The sequence below is a fragment of the Apodemus sylvaticus genome, chromosome 18 (genome assembly GCF_947179515.1).
Source record: "Apodemus sylvaticus chromosome 18, mApoSyl1.1, whole genome shotgun sequence".
Lineage (NCBI taxonomy): Eukaryota > Metazoa > Chordata > Mammalia > Rodentia > Muridae > Apodemus > Apodemus sylvaticus.
In genome coordinates, this window is record NC_067489.1 from 38,777,749 (window position 1) to 38,796,379 (window position 18,631).

Genomic DNA, 18,631 nt, shown 5'->3' on the forward strand with positions numbered 1-18,631 from the left:
CAAGCTCCTTAAGTGCTGACATTTGTAGGGTCATTTAAGGATTAAACAAATAACCATGATGATGTACATGAAGCGTCTCATTAGTACAGTAAATGGAGTACTTTAAAATCTAATTCTGGGCTGGCAAAATGGTTCAGCACTTAAGAGTGCTTGCTGCTCTTCCAGATGAACCTGGGTTTGGTTTCCAGCACCTACATCAGATAGCTCACTGCTACCTGTAACTCCAGTTCCCAGGGAACCAACACCCTCTCCTGGCCTCAGTGGGCTACCTGCACACGTTTCATTTCCTTACACAGGCATATACATACACATAGATAAAAATAGGTTTTTGAAAAAAGCTAATTTTCTTTCCTTATGCTTATTTTTTTTGAGAGTATGCAAAATGTTGGCTTTTATATATTCTAGAAATATTTCTGTTCCAAATTCAGGTAACACTGTGATTCACTTGGATCAAGCATTGGCCAGAATGAGAGAATATGAACGCATGAAGACCGAGACAGAAAGTAACTCTAATATGAGATGCACTTGCAGAGTTATTGAGGATGAAGATGGTGCCACTGCCACTGCCACAGTCAATAATTCAGAAGGTATAATTTAGTAGTGTGGTTAAAAGTAATAATCAGAGTTCCAAATAAAAACTCTGAAGCTAGTTAGGCATAGATATAATCCCAGAACTCAAGAGGATGATCCAGGAGTATTAGGAGTTTAATCTTACTTTTGACTACATTGCAAATTCAGGACCAGTTTGAATGATATACCAGCTACCCTGTGTTTTTAAAAAAGGTAGCCCCTTTTAATGCTAGTGGTTTTGATACTGCTTTCTTTCAATGATAAGGACTGCTAAAACTCCTTGGTTTTTCCTTTTTATTATTTTAACATAAAATTATTTTAATATTCTATAAAGTTATTTAAATGTGTACATATCTATGCACCTAATGTCATTGACTTTTGTTGACATATCATTTTTCTTTAAAAATAGAAACTCCCATTATTGAGAATCACAGTTCACCACAACCTATAAGTGATGTTTCTGCCGTCCCCTGTCCTAGAATTGACACTCAGCAACTGGACCGCCAAATTAAAGCAATTATGAAAGAAGTCATTCCTTTTTTGAAGGTAAACAAAATATAGCAGCATATATAATTTCTAATAATGACCATATGATACTTATAAATAGTGTCATTAAAATTAATGGGGCAAAGAAAAAATGGAAAAGTGGAATGTGGCTGAGTGTGGTTGTTAATTCTAGTTCTCAAGAGGCATAGACAGGCAGATGTCTGTGAGTTTGAGGCCAACCTGGTGTACATAATGAGTTCTAGGTCAGATGAAGTGAATTTACATCGGGAATTGCACCCCATGTTTTCATCTAAGATAAGAATTTTAAAATTGCAATCAACTAAGGAATTTAAAAATTGGAAATGAAAACATAGTTCGCATTGTGTCTGGATATATAAAACTATAAAAGTGTGTTGCCGTCAGGCTCGCTTTGATTTTTTTCGTGGCACTTGTTTTTAAATAGTTTTTTCGTGCATATATTCATTGGTTGCTCTCCCTCATCTCCTCCTAGATCCTCTCTACCTCTCCACCCATCCAACTCCATGACTTCTTTAGAGAGAGCGAGTTGGGGGTTGGGGGAGAAACCATAAAAATGTGAAACCAGAGTATCTAAGTAAAACAACCACTAAAGTTAAAAAAAAAAGGCCTAGCCAAAGCGTCATGAGATATCTGTTAGACAATCTTGATCTATAATGTCATTTAGCTCGATGATCAGTCTTTGGTAGGAGAAGGATACTGACATCAAATACTGTTGTTTTGGGCTCAATCTGCATCTAGTAGTATGTTTTATTAATAGGGTTCACCTGTGTTTGGAGATAGCTCAGTGGCTAAGAGAACCCACATGTTGTTTTACAAGTGTCTACAAGGTCGATGCCAGAGGATTGATGCCATTTCCTGGCCTCAGACTCTGGCAACAGATGTGATCCACTAACACACACTGAGGCCTCACACATGCCCTTGGTATCATCTAGTTGGGCTACCTCGTTGTTAGTGGGGAAGGGAAATTTGACCTGGAGGAAGGTTGACAGGGCATGCTTAAATGAGAACCTTGCTATTGTTTCAGTTCTATTATAGACCGACCTTGAGAAGCCAACCAGGCTCAGGTTTATTTCATATTCACACATATATATATATATTAGTTTTGGGGTTTTGAGACAGATTTTGGTGGAAATCGCAGCTTGGCCTTAAAACTATCCTCCTGTCTTACCCTCAAAGTACTAGAATCATAGGCATGCAACCACACTTGGTTTTCAAAAGATTTTTATGGTTCGTTTAAGAAGAGGCTTGCCTTAAGTGTCATTTGAAAAGAGAAAGATATTTCATAATGTCTAGAGACAATTTTAGTTGTTGGTTTAGGTGCAGATGTTGCTGGTGGAATTACTAGGACACAATAATACAACAACTCTTACAAGAAAAAACATTTAATTGAGGGCATGTTTACAGTTTCAGGAGGATAGTCCATCATCATCTTTATAACAGGCAATATGATGATAGGCATGGAAGACATGGCAGGCATGGTGCTGGAGTAGTGTGAGAGCTCGATCCACAGGCAGAGATATTGGGCCTGGCATGAGCTTTTGAAACCTCAAAGCCCCATCCTAGTAAAACTCTTTTCTCCAACAAGACCATGCTAAAGTGTCTAATCCTATCATAGAGTTTCACGCCCTGGTGACTAAGCATTCAACTATATAAGTTCCTGGGGGCCATTCTTACTCAAACCACTACAGATATAATAGGAAATCGGTAGAAGGTGGGTAAGATGTTGAGAGTAGTTGAGATTAACTGAAATTACAAGCAGGAAGATAGTCAGCATGTATAATTCTTACAGAAGGACAGTGATGAAGAGTATGGGAACAGGAAATTTGTTTTATTGGTCATTTTTTGGTGTGTGGGTTAAGGATCACCAAACCTTTTAGTGTGTATACTATAGATTGGCTATTCTTACGAATGACTCTTTAAAGTTTATCACAAAAATGAGAAACTATGCAAGAGAAATGAATTTCAAATTGTGTAGATTAATATTTTTTAAATAATAGATAAGTCTATCCTAATGTACTAAGATTTTTTCTTAGGAGCACATGGATGAAGTATGTTCTTCTCAGCTTCTCACTTCAGTAAGACGTATGGTTTTGACCCTTACCCAACAGAATGACGAGAGCAAAGAGTTTGTGAAGTTCTTTCATAAACAACTAGGCAGTATATTACAGGTAAGAGTTTATTTTTGTATGAGTTACCTATATTCCATTTGGCTAGGGCTCTTATCATTTTCTGATATTATAGAACTGATTAAATAATCCATCCTGATACTCAGTTTGGATGGCATTTTAATATTATCTCTTTACTTAGTTAAGCATTTTAAGAGGATATTTTTGCCTAATATGGCCATCTCCAGGACTATCCCAACTTCAATAGAATATTATTGATTTAAAGGGGCTGGAGGCATGGCTCAGCTGTTAAGAACACTTGCTGCTCTTCCAAAGGACCATGGTTCTCTGCAGCCATGTCAGGTGGCTCACAACTGCCTATGACTCCAGCTCCAGGGCTTGGGTATTAGGCACTCAGTTCTGATTTTTTAAGGTATCTGTACACACTTGGCATACGCACATGGTTAGGTATACATACACATAACTAAAAATATTTAAATTTTCTGGTTTGGTATTCTACTAGTAAGAATAGTTCAAGACTGAAATGCTTAGACAGCATGCTCTGATTTAATTTTAAATAATATGAGAAATTTTAGACACTAGAAACCAGCCTCTTTAATTAGAGAAACTTCTTAGAGCATAACAGTAATTTTTTAAACGACATGTCTTAATAAAATTTGGATAACTGGCATTTCACTCTCAACACTTTTTTTAGGGACCTTTAAGCTCTTGTCTTTTAGATATTCATAAAGTAGGCAAGAATTGCCCATTATTGTGGACTCTGCGTGCCACTGACTTACAACGAACCTTCTGTTGTATACCTATTTTCTGACTTCCTTTCTTTCCCTTGTACACTGCCCAGCCTCTAATAATCACTATTGTTTGTAATATAATGTGGTGACGGGTTACCTTTGGCAGGCTGGAGCCAAGTTGTATGCCTGAGAAAGAATGAACAGACCTGATGTAAAAGGAAGTTTATTCAGGGTGGGGAGAAGAGGGGGACCTGGGGGAGAGAGAGAGGCAGACAAGAGAGGGAAAGGGAGCACACACAAAGAACACAGGGAGCACCAGAAACAGACAGCTAGGGTGGCAAGAGGTCCTTTTATCTGCCCACATCTGGCACACCTGGCAGCATGCATGGCAAGAGAAGCTGAGAGGTCCCTGAGAGCAGGCCAGTGGGATTGTCTATACCAGCAACTGCCCCACACTGTGCTTAGATAAACCACAGCTTTCAGGTACATTGAGGTCATGGTTCTCAACTAGAGAAGGTTTTTTTTTTTTTTGTTTTTTGTTTTTTGTTTTTTTTTCCTGGAAGACATTTGACAGTGTCTGGAGATGTTTACCAGATAAGATGTGAGAGAGCTGAAACAAGAAGGGAAATACTTCATGCTGCTAAACCTGTTCGATGTTGACCTAAATATCTCCACATTGAAATAGTTAAGTGATAGATATTGTTACTCTAGATGTAGTACATTTTTCTCTTAATATGAAGTTCTCTTAAGAAATTTTGATTTGCTTCCTGTTTCAGAGGTTAAACTGGTTTTCAACCAACATTAAGACAGCTTGGGCAGGACCATGGACCATGGACCATGGGCCTTTTGCCCTGGCAGCACATTCAGAAGCAGAGTCTGCTCAAGTTCTAGGGTGTAGTTTTACTCAGCAGCAACACGCTCACAGCTTTACATGCAAATAGTCATTGCAACTATTTGTTGATCTGGTTCAAGGTTTCTGAGTTTTGACACACCATAAATACTGGACCATCACTGATACTCATCTCACATATTCAGAGTCAGTGTGCTCTTGTGGCTAGGAAGAGCTCCTGAGAGCAGGATCTGCCTGAGGCTCACTAGGTATGACAATTGTGCTCACAGCCTGTGGGCAGCAATCTGCCTGTGCTCCCTTTGTCCCAGCATGAGCAGCTCGGCCGGATCCGAAGCTCTTTGCTGGGGGCTGACTGCCCTACTCAGTAATGCCATACTCTTTGTCTGGTGCAATTGCACTTTCATATCATGCCTATTTCCTTTTAGAGCCTCCATGGGTCTCTTAGGGTCTCTGAGGCCTCTTGGGTACCATCTTCAGTCAATCCAAGGACTAAGTGGATAGTCAGGGAAACACCTAACTCTTTGTTAAGGACAGGCATTAGTCATTACCTACAGGTCCTACAGAACACAGAGCAGGAGGATCCCTCTGTAAGCCAGTCAAGTTCCTTCTGGAACCATTTCAGCCCTATGATCCTGTTACTTGGGTCCAGTTGACTCCACAAGCTGCCTCTTAAACTGGTTAAGTGTAGTACTCTCACTTTGCCTGTTAGCTAATTTAAAATCTGAGGGAGGTACTACATTTCTTCATTTTCATATTCCATTTTGTTAGTATTAAGACTAAAGCACAAATTCAATAATAATCTCAAAGTTGTTCTGACTTTTGTTTAGAGTGTCGATAAATAATTTATAAGGTATAATTTATCAATGATCTTGTACTTTGTAGAATCGGATTTATTAACATGAAATAGAAAATTATAAATAAGATATTCTTAAGGAAATATCTGAAGAATTAAAAATATTTGGTAACTTACAGGTAATGAATTTTTTATAAATTTAGATAGCTTATTCTTTTTGGTTTTTCAAGACAGGGTTTCTCTGTGTAGCCCTGGCTGTCCTGGAACTCACTCTGTAGACCAGGCTGGCCTCGAACTCAGAAATCCACCTGCCTCTGCCTCCCAAGTGCTGGGATTAAAGGCGTGCGCCAACACTGCCCAGCCCATAACTCATTTTTAATCAATATTTGTCTTACCTTCTAAGAAAATTTGACTACTTTTGTTTCTTTTCCTGATTTTTATTCCAGGGTCAAGTCTGTTAAGAGCAAAAGCTAATTTAAATTGAACTTTACCTAGAGTCTTTTCTTAATCCTCTCTTCTTCCCTTCTCTCCTTCTATCTTTATTTCCTTTCTTTTGTGAGTTTCTAGTTTTAAAGAATTGACTTCTGAGATCTCTTCTGACATTTTGTGCTTCGAATCTCTTAGTATACCTGCTCCTCTTTGTAGCACTAGAACTCACTCTGTAGACCAGAGTGGCCTCAAACTCAGATATACGCCTGCTTTTGCCTCTTGAATACATGCTCTTTCTGTGGTTGTATAGATAGTGTTTTTGTGTTGTTTTCTTTTGGGGGTTGGAGCTAGATTACATCATCGTTACCTTTTCTCTAAGTAACATAGCTCCTAGTTTTGCAAGAAAGAAAAAGGGAAGTCCTTTATATAAAATAACACTTTGTTCATTTGGTGATGCTGAATGTCAACTTGAATAAATTAATGCTTGCTTGTAAACTTACCTTGAAGAAAATTTAAATGAGAATGACTGGTATAAAAAGAAACTATCAGTAATTGGCTCCACACTGGATAGTTAATGACTTATTACTGTAGTGCATAAGTAGTCCCTACATATACTCTCTGGGAACTTTTGGGAGATTAGTAGTCTGATTATATTAAGGAAGTACTGTATTTGTAGATGACTGGATGCTTTTTTCTTCCCCAGTTGTATGCTCTAAATGGGGCTAAGAATATTCCTGCTGTGTAATAAGAACATTTTATAGTAATGCTAATCTTTCTAACCATGGCTATTAATTTCAAGAACAAGGACAACAATGTTGGACATGTTAATGTGGAATTGGGGAACCCCAGAACTTACACATATACAGAGAACACCAAGTATACAAGAAATTTTATACAGCCTGAACAGGATCTACCTGTTATATTTAGGAATGTGTATGTGTGTCTGTGTCTGTGCACGTGCGTGCGTGCACACACACACATACTAATCTGCATATATATATACATTTATATATGTGTCTTATGTAGAGTTTGTATTGCTGCAGCAAAACACCATGACCAAAAAGCAAGTTGTGGGGGAAAAGGGTGTGTTTGGCTTATACTTTCATGGCATTTGTCAACAGCTATATTAGGAAGGAATTGAAGGAAGTTAGTACAGGAACTCAAAACAGGTCAGAATTCTTGAGGAAGGAGCTGATACAGAAGCCATGGAGGGGTGCTGCTTACTGTTTGTTTGTTTGGGTATTTTGTTTTGTTTTTGAAAGATTTTGTGTTTGTGAGTACACTGTCACTGTCTTCAGACACACCAGAAGAGAGCCTCGGATCTCATTACAGATGGTTGTGAGCCACCATGTCATTGCTGGGAATTGAACTCAGGAACTCTGGAAGAGCAGTGAATGCTCTTAACTGCTGAGTCATGTCTGCAGCCCCTGCTTACTGACTTTTTTCACATAGCTTGTTCAGCTTGCTTTCTTAATAGAAGCCAGGACCACCAGCCCAAGGATGGCACCACCCACAATGAGCTGGGCCCTCTCCTGTTTATCACTTATTGAGAAAATGCCTTACAGCTGGATCTCATGGAGGCATTTCCTCAACTGAGGTTCCTTCTCCATGATGACACACATCCCCACCCAGTACAGTATGTAACAATAATTAATGAAAGAAAAGTGAAATAGAGCAAGGAAAGGTATGTTTGGAGGGGGGAAAAGGAAGAGAGAAATATAATTATATTAAAATCTCAAAAAACAAATAACTAAATATATCTGTACACATAGAAAATATTAGAAATACTGGTTTTTTTCTAGGCAACTATTTTAACCTTTAAAGTTAACTGTATTGTTTTATACACAGTTGAAGTTTACTATGATTTACAATTATTTGTTTTCCCTTTAAACAGGATTCACTAGCAAAATTTGCAGGCAGAAAACTGAAAGACTGTGGAGAAGATCTTCTTGTGGAGATCTCTGAAGTGTTGTTTAATGAATTGGCTTTCTTTAAGCTCATGCAAGACTTGGATAATAATAGCATAGCTGTTAAACAGAGATGCAAGAGGAAGATTGAAGCAGCTGGAGTGAGACAGTCTTATGCAAAAGAGGTAAATTCCACTTTGCCTTTAAGAATAGCTATCATTGCCATCTTGGGAGGCAGAGGCAGGCGGATTTCTGAGTTCGAGGCCAGCCTGGTCTACAGAGTGAGTTCCAGGACAGCCAGTGCTATACAGAGAAACCCTGCCTCGAAAAAACCAAAAAAACCAAAAACTAAAAGAATAGCTATCATTAGCTTATATATACAGGTCTTGGTCATTATTAATAACTGTTCTTAAGGTCATTTAACCTTAAGAACAGTTACTTTTAGGAAAACAAGTTAGTCAAATTTTATATCAGTATGTGGTCTACATTCCAAACTTAGGATTCACAAAGGCAAGATAAAAGTGCAGTGGGCAGTTGGTGCTCACTATGACTTGTGAGATGCCCAGTTCATTTTAGTATTGCTTATTAAGAGATCCAAAGAGGAGAGAACTGGGATCCTGTTCGTGGCCAGCTTTCCCGTCATAGCTGCTGACAAATGCCATAAAGTTTCTAAGGATGTGTGTCATAAGGAGGATGCTTCAATTAACAAGTACATGTGTTCATTGGCTAGAGTTTTAGGGTTGTTTTTTTTTAATTTATCACTTTACATCCTGCTTACTGCTTCCACTCTCTGTCACCCCCTCCCCTTCTCCTCTGAGAGGGTGGAGGCCTCCCTAAATATCCCCCAGCCTTGGCACATCTAGTCTCTGCAGGGCTTGGTGCACCTCTTCCACGGAGGGCAGACAAGGCGCCCAGCTAGAAGAACATAGCCCATTTACAGGCAACAGGGTTTGGGTTCGTTTTTCTAGTCAGTTCTCTGGTTTTTCTGCCTTGTTAATTTTGACTGCATGCAGAACTAGATCAGTTGTTCTGTAATATAAAGCTTATTAGGACGCTTTCTCATAGTAGGCACCCCTTTCCTTATCCTCTGACCATGAATAGGGTAAGCAGGCCAAGACCCAGACAGAAAAAGAGAGAGAAACCCTTCAAACATTGCCAAGTACTTAAGGAAGGTAAAGCAGCAGCAGAATACCGTAGTACATTACTGAGAAGAGGCCTTTCAGTCTCTTTTGAGTAGGCAATCTTATGAAGGTCTTCCCAGATCCTTAAATAGGAGCTGACCTCCAAGACAGGAGTCCCTCAGGCAGACACTTGGTGAAGTGATTGTAAGGAGGGCTGAGCAGCGGAACAAAGTAGGGCCATAAGGGAGATGCACACTAAGGAGAGAGGTGAAGGGAGCCAGTGAGAGAGGAAATAGAGGGCTTGCCTGGCGTATATGTAGGTCCTGAACCAAGCTAATGCCAAAGAAAGTGCTGTGGTAAGAATGTAAGAAGTGACATCATAGGGATAGTAAAGACCAAGTTACGGTGTTTGAGAAATATTTATATGGTCTAAACATTGTGGGGAAAGCCTAAAGTAGAATAACATTATTTCATGTAAAGTTTAAAATAGTCTTCTAGATAACATATTAAGTGGGGACTGGGGCAGGAGAGATGGCTCAGTGGGTAAGAGCACTGACTGCTCTTCCGAAGGTCCTGAGTTCAAATCCCAGCAACCACATGGTGGCTCACAACCATCCATAACAAGATCTGATGCCCTCTTCTGGAATGTCTGAAGATTAAGTACCTACAGTGTACTTATGTATAATAAATAAATAAACCTTTAAAAAAAATAAGTGGGGTCTGTCAGAGTAGAAATGGAATTGGGTAAACCAGTTATCAATTGTAATTTTCCAGATTAAAAATTATAAGGGATCTAGTTGAAGTTAAGTCTGGTTCTTCCTCCTAGCCCAGGCTCCCAGAAATAGGACTCAGACTCAAAATATATTGACAAATTCTTTATTAGGCTCTTCTCTCACCAGAATCATAACTTAAGATAACCTATTTATTTTAATCTACATCCCGCTACGCGGCTGGTAACCTGTGCTCAGATTTCATGAGTCAGTCTTGTCATAGCTTCCCAAGTGAACTCCCCTGCCTGGCTCTATCTCAGAATTCTCTCTGCCTCCCAGATGTCCCACCTTCTATTTTACTTTTTCTTAGAGCCTATATGTTTTTTTTTAATTGGCAGATGATGTATACATACAATACATAAACAACCTAGAGCGGTAGTTTAGAAGTTAAGAGTCCTTATTGTCTCACATAAGACTTGGGTTTAGTTCCCAGCATACACATGGCTTATAACTACTGATAAGTCCGGTTCTAGAGAATTTTAATCCTTTTCTGGCCTCTTTGGGCACAAGTCAGGAATGTGGGACACATACATACATGTAAACAAAATCTTCTTAAAGCTGGTTATGGTGATGCATGCCATTAATCTCAGCACTTGGGAAACAGAGGTATGAGGATCTCTGTGAGTTCAAAGTCAGTCTGGTTTATACACTGTGTTCTAGAACAGTCAGGGCTACATAGAGAGCCCCTATCATAAAAAACAAACAAACCATTCATATACCTAAATAAAAATCTTTAAAAGAAAGAAGTGTTAAGCTGGACCATGGAGTTGACTCAGTGGGCAAAGAAAAGTCTTGGATTAAGCATGAGAACCCATGTTCAAATCTCTAGAACCCATGTAAAACCCAGGCATGGTCGTGCATGCCTGTAACTTGAGCACTTCTACAACAGGATAGGAGAATCCCTGGAAGCTTGACAGCCAACTTGTCTAGGTCTAAAGCAGCAAACAACAAAAGGAGAGCTTCTCAGGGTAGAATACAAGGAGCAGTATGTGAGGTTATCTTATGATTTCCACAGACACATACAGTACACATGCATTTTTTAAAAGAAAGACAAACATTAAGAGAGGATAATGAGGAGGTGTGATAAAGTATGTCATTTTTATGTGTAAAATTGAGAAATTTTTTTAAAGTCTTTAGTGGTTTAGATGTAGATAATGACAGGCAACAAAGACTTATGTATTGAGATTTAGAAAATTAGAATTATAAAAGTGCTCTTGCTAAAGTCTTCTTAATTGATTTGTTATTAGGCCAAAAGGATTCTTGAAGGAGATCATGGTTCACCTGCTGGAGAGATTGATGATGAAGACAAAGTATGTGCTAATCCAAAACAATATAGAATATCAAAAGTAATCAGTTCACAGTGACTATTGTTGCTGTAAAAGCTCTGCCATAACCTTTTTAAGTTCTCTAAGGAGTTAATTATCTACATTGTTTACAGGACAAGGATGAGACTGAAACTGTTAAACAGACTCAGACTTCAGAGGTATATGATATTAAAGGTCCCAAAAATATAAGATCTGATGTTTCTGATCAAGAGGAAGATGAAGAAAGTGAGCGGTGTCCAGTGTCTATTAGTAAGTTTAAAGGCTTTGAAACATTTATACATATGCTTTCTGTAGTTCACTTCAAGTTTGTAGGGGTGCAGTGGGTATTGTGTCAAACTCTGGATTTGCATCCCAGTACCATTTTGACTGAATGAGCTGTGATACCTGATTAAATTACCTTGCCATTCAGCATCACAGCCTCTAGTGTGCACTGATCTGAGTACTTCAGATCCAGTGATAAAGTACCTGTGCCACTCAGTGATGGACTAGACAGTAATCATTCCTAAGACTGAGTGGGTAGATGTGATGATGACCGCAATAGGAGACTGAGGTGAGCCTCTCATTACAACTATCCCCAATCCTGACGATTGTGTTGTGAGTTAACTAAAATGTGCATGTAATCAATTTAGATCTGTCTAAAGCCGAAAGTCAGGCTTTAACCAATTATGGAAGTGGAGAAGATGAGAATGAGGATGAAGAAATGGAAGACTTTGAAGAGAGTCCTGTGGATGTCCAGACTTCACTTCAGGCTAACACTGAAACTACAGAAGAAATTGAACATGACAGTCAGGTATTTTGTTACAAACCAGTCCTATTTCAGCTACTGAAAATAAGATTCTTCTGAAAGCTCTTTTTGAATTGTTATTTTCAGGAATTAAAAAAAAATTATATAAAAAAATTAGTATATGTATTTAGATTTGAAACATGCCAGGTCTTTAATCACAGCACTCTGGAATCAAAAGTGTGCATGTCTCTCATGAGTTCAAGGCCAGCCAGAGCTACATAAGCAGCAACAACAACAACAACAAAAAAATCTAAAGGACTGTTTTTTATATCTAATAATCTTTAGGACGCTTCATCTTCTTTCTAAAAAGCTATAAAACTATAGGATAACTTTAGAAGATCTGAATTTAAAAGTTTTATATTTATCTCTTAGTAACAAATTAGAATAGTATGTAACAAGCATAAATCATTTCTTTTCCTGCCTTTACTTTAACCCAAGATATACTTTACCCCAAATGGCTTAGTTTCCTTGGAGTTTCTCTGTAAGACATTGCTTTCTGATGGAAAGTCCCAGTTGTTGGTCTGTGCTGGTATTTTCCTTGGAGTGCTTTCTTCATAAAAGGTTCTCCATTCTCAATCTCAGGTCATAGGAGTTTTGATGCTGGTATTCTTAAGTTAAATGGATAAAGTAGGTAGTCCATCATTATGTAGACTTACACTAAACCCTATTTTTAGTGTGATTTTTTTTTTTTTATTTTACCATGTCCTTATTTATGAATTGGGTTTTTGTTGTTGTTGTTATTGTTGTTGTTGTTTTATTCTACCTCCCTCGACTCCTACCTTTTATGTGAAGCTAATTCAGGCCTCTAAAATGTAATCTTCCATGAAAAACTAGAAATCAATCCTTCCTTAAAAGACTAGAACTCCCACCAGCATCCCTTCTGTGATCATCAACCACAGCCCGCCCTCCCATCCTAGTCCCCCAGTCTTGGGTACTTCTGTTGTAGGATGAATCTCAGACTCCATTTCTTCCTATGCTATAGCACTAGGCCATGTTCATCCTCTTCTTTCTCACTTTTGTGTCATCCACTTAGAGGTTACAAATATATCCTTTAATTTTGAGAGAGGATCGAGAGAAAAGTAATAAAAACTTGTAGTATCTGTTTTAGTCTAGTCACTTAAATTATTTTGTGTTTATTTAAGTAGCGAATGGTTTAGTTACCCATCTTTTAATTGTTAACTAATGCCTCCTTGAAACACTTTAGATACTGTTACATTTCCTGTTTGATAGCGCTGGGGTTGGATAAAAACCACACAGTATATTTTTCTACAGGGAACATATATTTTAACATCTTACTATTGAAACATATTTCTCTTTTAGGTTCTGCAACATGATCTTAAAAAAACACCAGAAAGTACAAATGTACCATCAGACCAAGAACCACCTAGTAAGAGTAAGAAATCTAAACTACCCTAACTTTGATTCTTTATCTTTATCTTTATTTTCTTTATCTTTAAACCAAAATAGTAGTTTTTAATTTGTAGCTATTGTAAGTATATATAAAAGCATTTTGGACTTGATTGTCTATCTTTGTTTTCTTGGTATATATTTTATAAAGGAAAAGAAATATAAGAAAACAGTGACTGATTGAGTAATTTTTGTTGTTTAATTTAGTATAGTGTTTTGAAACAGGATCTCATGTAGCCCAAACTGGCCCTGAACTCTGTAGTTTGAAGATAACCTCGATCCTTCTGCCTCCACCCTCCTGAGTTAATCAAATTGCAGGTGCATGCATGTACCCATAGTGTGCCTCTAACTAGCAATTATTTTCCATTTATGTATTTGTTTGTTTGTGTATTTATTTTGAGGCAGGGTCTCTATATAAATCAGACCATCCTCCAACTTGAGAGATCTACCTGCCTGTCTCTGTTTCCTGCATTGTGGGGTTTATGACATGGGATCCTTGCCCAGTACAATTATTTTTATGTTTGTGTATTCATTTTTTAAAATTTATTTGATATATATGAATACACTATAGCTGTCTTCAGACACAGCAGAAGAGAACATCAGATCCCATTATATATGGTTGTGAGCCACCATGTAGTTGCTGGGAACTCAGGACCTCTGGAAGAGCAGTCAGATGCTCTTAACCTCTGAGCCATCTCTCCAGCCCTGGTGTGTTCATTTTTTTTTAAATGCATATGTTCCTAAGTATATATATGTGCATGTATCACATGCATGTAGTGCCCTCAGAGGCCAGAAGAGGGCACTGAGCACTAGATCATCTGGAACAGTTGTGAACTGCTTGATGTGGCACTGGGACCTGACCTGCAGTCCTTTGTGAAAGCAGTGCTTTTAACTGATAAGCCATCTCCTCAGTACCCTAACCCTCTTTATATATATTTGAAAAATATTTATCTTGCAGAAAATGTATCTAGAGTTTTATTTTTTAGATGAAAATGAGAGGGGTGTGTTTTCGTTTCAGTTTGTTTTAAAATAATATTCTTTCTAGGGCTTTAGTCTTAAAATAGTTGGCCTTGAAAATTTTAAATTAAAATGTTCCTAGCTAAATCTGTTAAATTTTAACTTGGGAACCATGAGTAAGGAAAAGGGATAGGGATCTTTTCTTTTGGATCTTACATGTCATGATTACTCTCATTCAAATATTTGGTCCTTAGTGTTACAGAGTAAAATCAAGCAAGTACTTCATTCCTCTGATGCTGAGACTTTCTTTTATTGGCAGATGATCAGGACAGCTCTCCTGTGAAACCTTGTTATCTCAATATCTTGGAAAATGAACAACATTTAAATAGTGCTACCCATAAGGACCCACTCACTACTACTGATTCCTCTAAACAGCCTGACCCTGTGCCAATACCCTTGACTGCAAGTGAAACCTTAGTGCCTAGAGTCAAAGAAGTTAAATCTGCTCAGGAAACTCCCGAGAGCTCTCTGGCTGGAAGTCCTGATACTGAATCTCCAGTGTTAGTGAACGACTATGTATGTAATGTTTACATTTCCACATATTTTTGCTTTTGTATGTCTGTATATTTTATTTTCAAGAGTAACACATTGAATATATAAGTCAAACTCCACTTTGTGCTTAGGTTTAGAACCTGTCAGAACATTTATTCTTTAAAATTTACTTTGATGGTAAAGGGATAATAAATTAAATGGCCATTTCAAAATCTGGAAGAAAATTAGTTTTGGGTGACAGCTTTAAGAGAGTTCACATTCATATCTGAAATGCTAATGATGCATGATAAACCAGGTAATCTCTTACACTGTCTTTTTTTTTTTTTTTTTAACTTAGCTATTTAGAGCATTTTAAAATTCTTTGATATACCTAAAGGTTTAAATTTGGGGTATGACAGAAACCTGTTTGACAGAATCATTATTTTTTGTATAGCAAATTCCTTAACAATGTACTAAGGAATTTCACTTATAATAACCATGACTTCATTTAAATTTTATAGCAAACAAGTTAGCTTGCAGAATGTGGGTCATATATTTTTAATATTTAATTTTCTAGCAGAAATGAAAAGTTTGTAGTATAAACTTGAAACCCAGTGGGCACAGTGTATCCTTCTCTTCTTCTGTTGTTTGGTTATGCGGGTTGGGCCAGTCTGGACCTTGATGGGCAGACAAAGCAGCCTGGAACTTAGGTGTCCTATTGCCTCTGTGCCTTCAGTTGTTTTAAAACTTAAAATCAAGTTTGTTCTGAAAGATGTTTTCATAGTTATGGCTTATAGATTGGTCAGAAAAGGAATGTTTCAAAAACATCAGTAGGAACTTACACTTGTAAACTGCTTTGTTTTCATGCTGTGTACACATAAGTATTCAGAGCTCTGAACACGGCTTGATTTAATCTTTAAAACATTTTTGCAATATGCATGTGCACAGTGTGTGTTCAAGAGCCCATGGAAGTCAAAAGTGGGCATTGTATTCCCCTGGAATTGGAGCTGCAGATGACTGTGAGCCACCGTGTTGAGAATTGAATCTGAATCCGTTAGAAGAGCAGCCCTTGAGGTTAACCATTGGGGTATTTCTCCAGCCCCTTTCAAAAATATGTTATTATACTTAATTAGCTGAGAGTGTGCGTGTGCATGTACATGCAAGTGTCGTGTCGTGTGAAGGGCAGAGGTGTGTGGAGTTTGTCCTCTCATCCACAGTGTGGGTCTAGGGAGTTGAACTCAGGCCTAGCAGCAGATGCCAGCTGAGCCCTCTCATGGGACCCTACCAAATTTATTCTTTTTGGTGTGGGGGGGCTTGAGACTGTGTTTCTCTGTATAGCCCTGGCTGTCCTGGAACTCACTCTGTAGACCAGCTGGCCTCAAACTCAGAAATCCACCTGCCTCTGCCTCCCAAGTGCTGGGATTAAAGGCGTGCGCCACCACCGCCCTGCCCGAATTTATTCTTGTTTGTTTTTAAGAGATGTGGTCTCTGTATTCCTACTAGCCTGGATCTTTCTATATAGAACAAACTGGCCTCAAACTTAGAACTCGGCTTGCCTTTGCTCCTGAGTGCTGTGATTAACATCGTGTGCTCCTACACCAGCTTGATTTTTTTCTTACTATCATTTGATGAGTATAAAATCACCATAGGAGATTTTCTATTGATAATACCTCAAGGGTTTTTTTTTTTTTTTTTTTTTTTTTTGAGTTTGAATTTTTAGGGTGGAGATCCATGCTAAATTAAAACAGTAAAATGATTAGTGCTATGTTCTCTGAATATTAATGACTGTGAGATATCTGGGACCTGGATAGATGGCTCAGTGTTTAGGAGCACTGGCTGCTTTTCCAAGTGATCCAGGTTCAATCCCCAGTACCTAGATTGTAGCCCACTCCTGTCTGTTACTCCAGTTCCAGGGATCTGACACCCTCAGACAGACATGTGCACATAAAAACTTCTGTCAAAGGGAGGAGTGCACCTCAATAGGATGATGATGGAGAAGGGGGAACAACTCAGGTCCTACCTCGATTGTGATCTTCAAAAAATCACAAGGGATAATTAGGGAGAGAATTCATGCTGAAGAAAAAGATTGGGGTGTGAATTAGTAAATTCACAATTAATATTTCTATATGAACCTTAACAAATATGGTGAGTTAAAAAGATTATTAATATTATGAATATAGTTCTGATGCATTCTATGAATATAAATTGTAAGGGTTACTAACTAGTAAAAGACCTTTTGTTTAGCATATGCAAGACCTTGGGTACAATCCCCAGTTCTTAAAAAAAAAAAAAAAGGAAGAAGGAAAGAAATAATTGTTGGTTAGTTATTTAATTTTCATCATTGTAACTACTACTAATTATTCAGCCTTTGTAAACTGGTTTTTCAAAGAAGTAAAAAAAGCCCAACAATATTTTCATAGTATTGTATATACACGCTGTTTCGTTAATTATAAGATTCCACTTTATTTCTTGGATGAGTGAGTGATTTAGATTTTGATACAGAAATAGGTGTTGTGACTTTTTTTGCTGTTTTGTTTTCATTAACTGTTTTTTTTTTTTCCTCATTATCTCTAACTTATCTCACAGGAAGCAGAATCTGGTAACATAAGTCAAAAGTCTGATGAAGAAGACTTTGTGAAAGTTGAGGATTTGCCGCTCAAACTGACCGTATATTCAGAGGTATTGGGCTCTCTTCAACTAAGCTTGCTTTTATAAGAAATATTGAGATGAAATATTATATTTTTAATTTTTGTTCTAAAGGAAGAGCTGAGGAAGAAAATGATAGAAGAAGAACAGAAAAACCACTTAACTGGTGAAATATGTGAAATGCAAACTGAAGAATTAGCTGGAAATTCTCAGATACTGAAAGAACCTGGTAAAAGTTACCAATTTTAATTTTGTATTGAAAAATCATGATCCTACCAGTTTAGTTTGTTTTTGAAAATATACTATTACTTCCTAGAAAATCTAAGCCTACTATTGGAAAAGGAGATGTTCTGTCAATTATTCGGGTGCTTGATTCTTTTCAAATTATGTAAGATTATGTTTTTTTTAATCTTTAGTTTAATAAAGTATTAGATGTAATGCTAACACTAATTTTGTTTTATGATTTTTTTTAATGCTTAAAATTCATGTAATATCTTTTATCTCCCTTGTAAAAAGTGTGTATTGAGATCTGTTTTCCCCGCCTGTCATTGTTCACATTATTTTGGGGATTTTGTCTGTATTGTTTTAAATATCCTTTAACTTTCTTTGATGTAGAAAGTAAAAACCCCTATTTTTACATTATGAATTTTTATTCAGATAAACACATTGTTTTTATAATTGTAATAATTATACCTTGTTTCCAAAATACACACACACACACACACAAATGCTCAATATTTCTCGTATCAAAATCAAAGGATTTTCTTTTTGTTATTCTCTGTCACATACGATTTTTTTTCCCCTTATTTCTCTGGAAATGTGGTAGTGATCTGAACATTGAGCCAAAGCTTCCCATCTCAGCTCCATTCTGCCCATTCAAATACACGGAAGGCATCCAGAGCTGTGACAGACTGTCCCAGAGGGCTAGAGTGATACAGCCTCATGCACTTGAGTCTTTCAGGAAAATTATTGGTATCTTCTGTTTTCCTCTGGGCCCTTTTCTTTCGTTTGCGTTTAATCATTTTTATAGTTGCTTTCTTTTTCTTCTAGTGGAGTTTTTTTAGAATCTGTTTGGACGGCCTCCCATCATGAAAAACAAATCCTCATTTTGTGTTTTGTCAGGGAATTTGAACTAAATTCACATTTTTTTTATTGTGAT

The 18,631-nt window shown here is 37.5% G+C and overlaps 1 protein-coding gene across 12 annotated transcripts in view; it reads left to right on the forward strand.

Annotated features, from left to right (window-relative positions):
• The window catches only part of Pcm1 (pericentriolar material 1), a 93,975-nt gene that overhangs the window by 74,892 nt on the left and 452 nt on the right, over positions 1-18,631 (forward strand). For all 12 annotated transcript variants that reach the window (XM_052162363.1, XM_052162366.1, XM_052162367.1 and 9 more), the window contains 11 exons: positions 429-587; positions 980-1,116; positions 3,129-3,263; positions 7,919-8,116; positions 11,070-11,132; positions 11,261-11,396; positions 11,777-11,937; positions 13,252-13,324; positions 14,615-14,871; positions 17,413-17,505; positions 17,587-17,701. In XM_052162363.1, the coding sequence (XP_052018323.1) occupies positions 429-587; positions 980-1,116; positions 3,129-3,263; positions 7,919-8,116; positions 11,070-11,132; positions 11,261-11,396; positions 11,777-11,937; positions 13,252-13,324; positions 14,615-14,871; positions 17,413-17,505; positions 17,587-17,701 (1,527 nt within the window). The remainder of the gene's footprint in view (positions 1-428; positions 588-979; positions 1,117-3,128; positions 3,264-7,918; positions 8,117-11,069; positions 11,133-11,260; positions 11,397-11,776; positions 11,938-13,251; positions 13,325-14,614; positions 14,872-17,412; positions 17,506-17,586; positions 17,702-18,631) is intronic.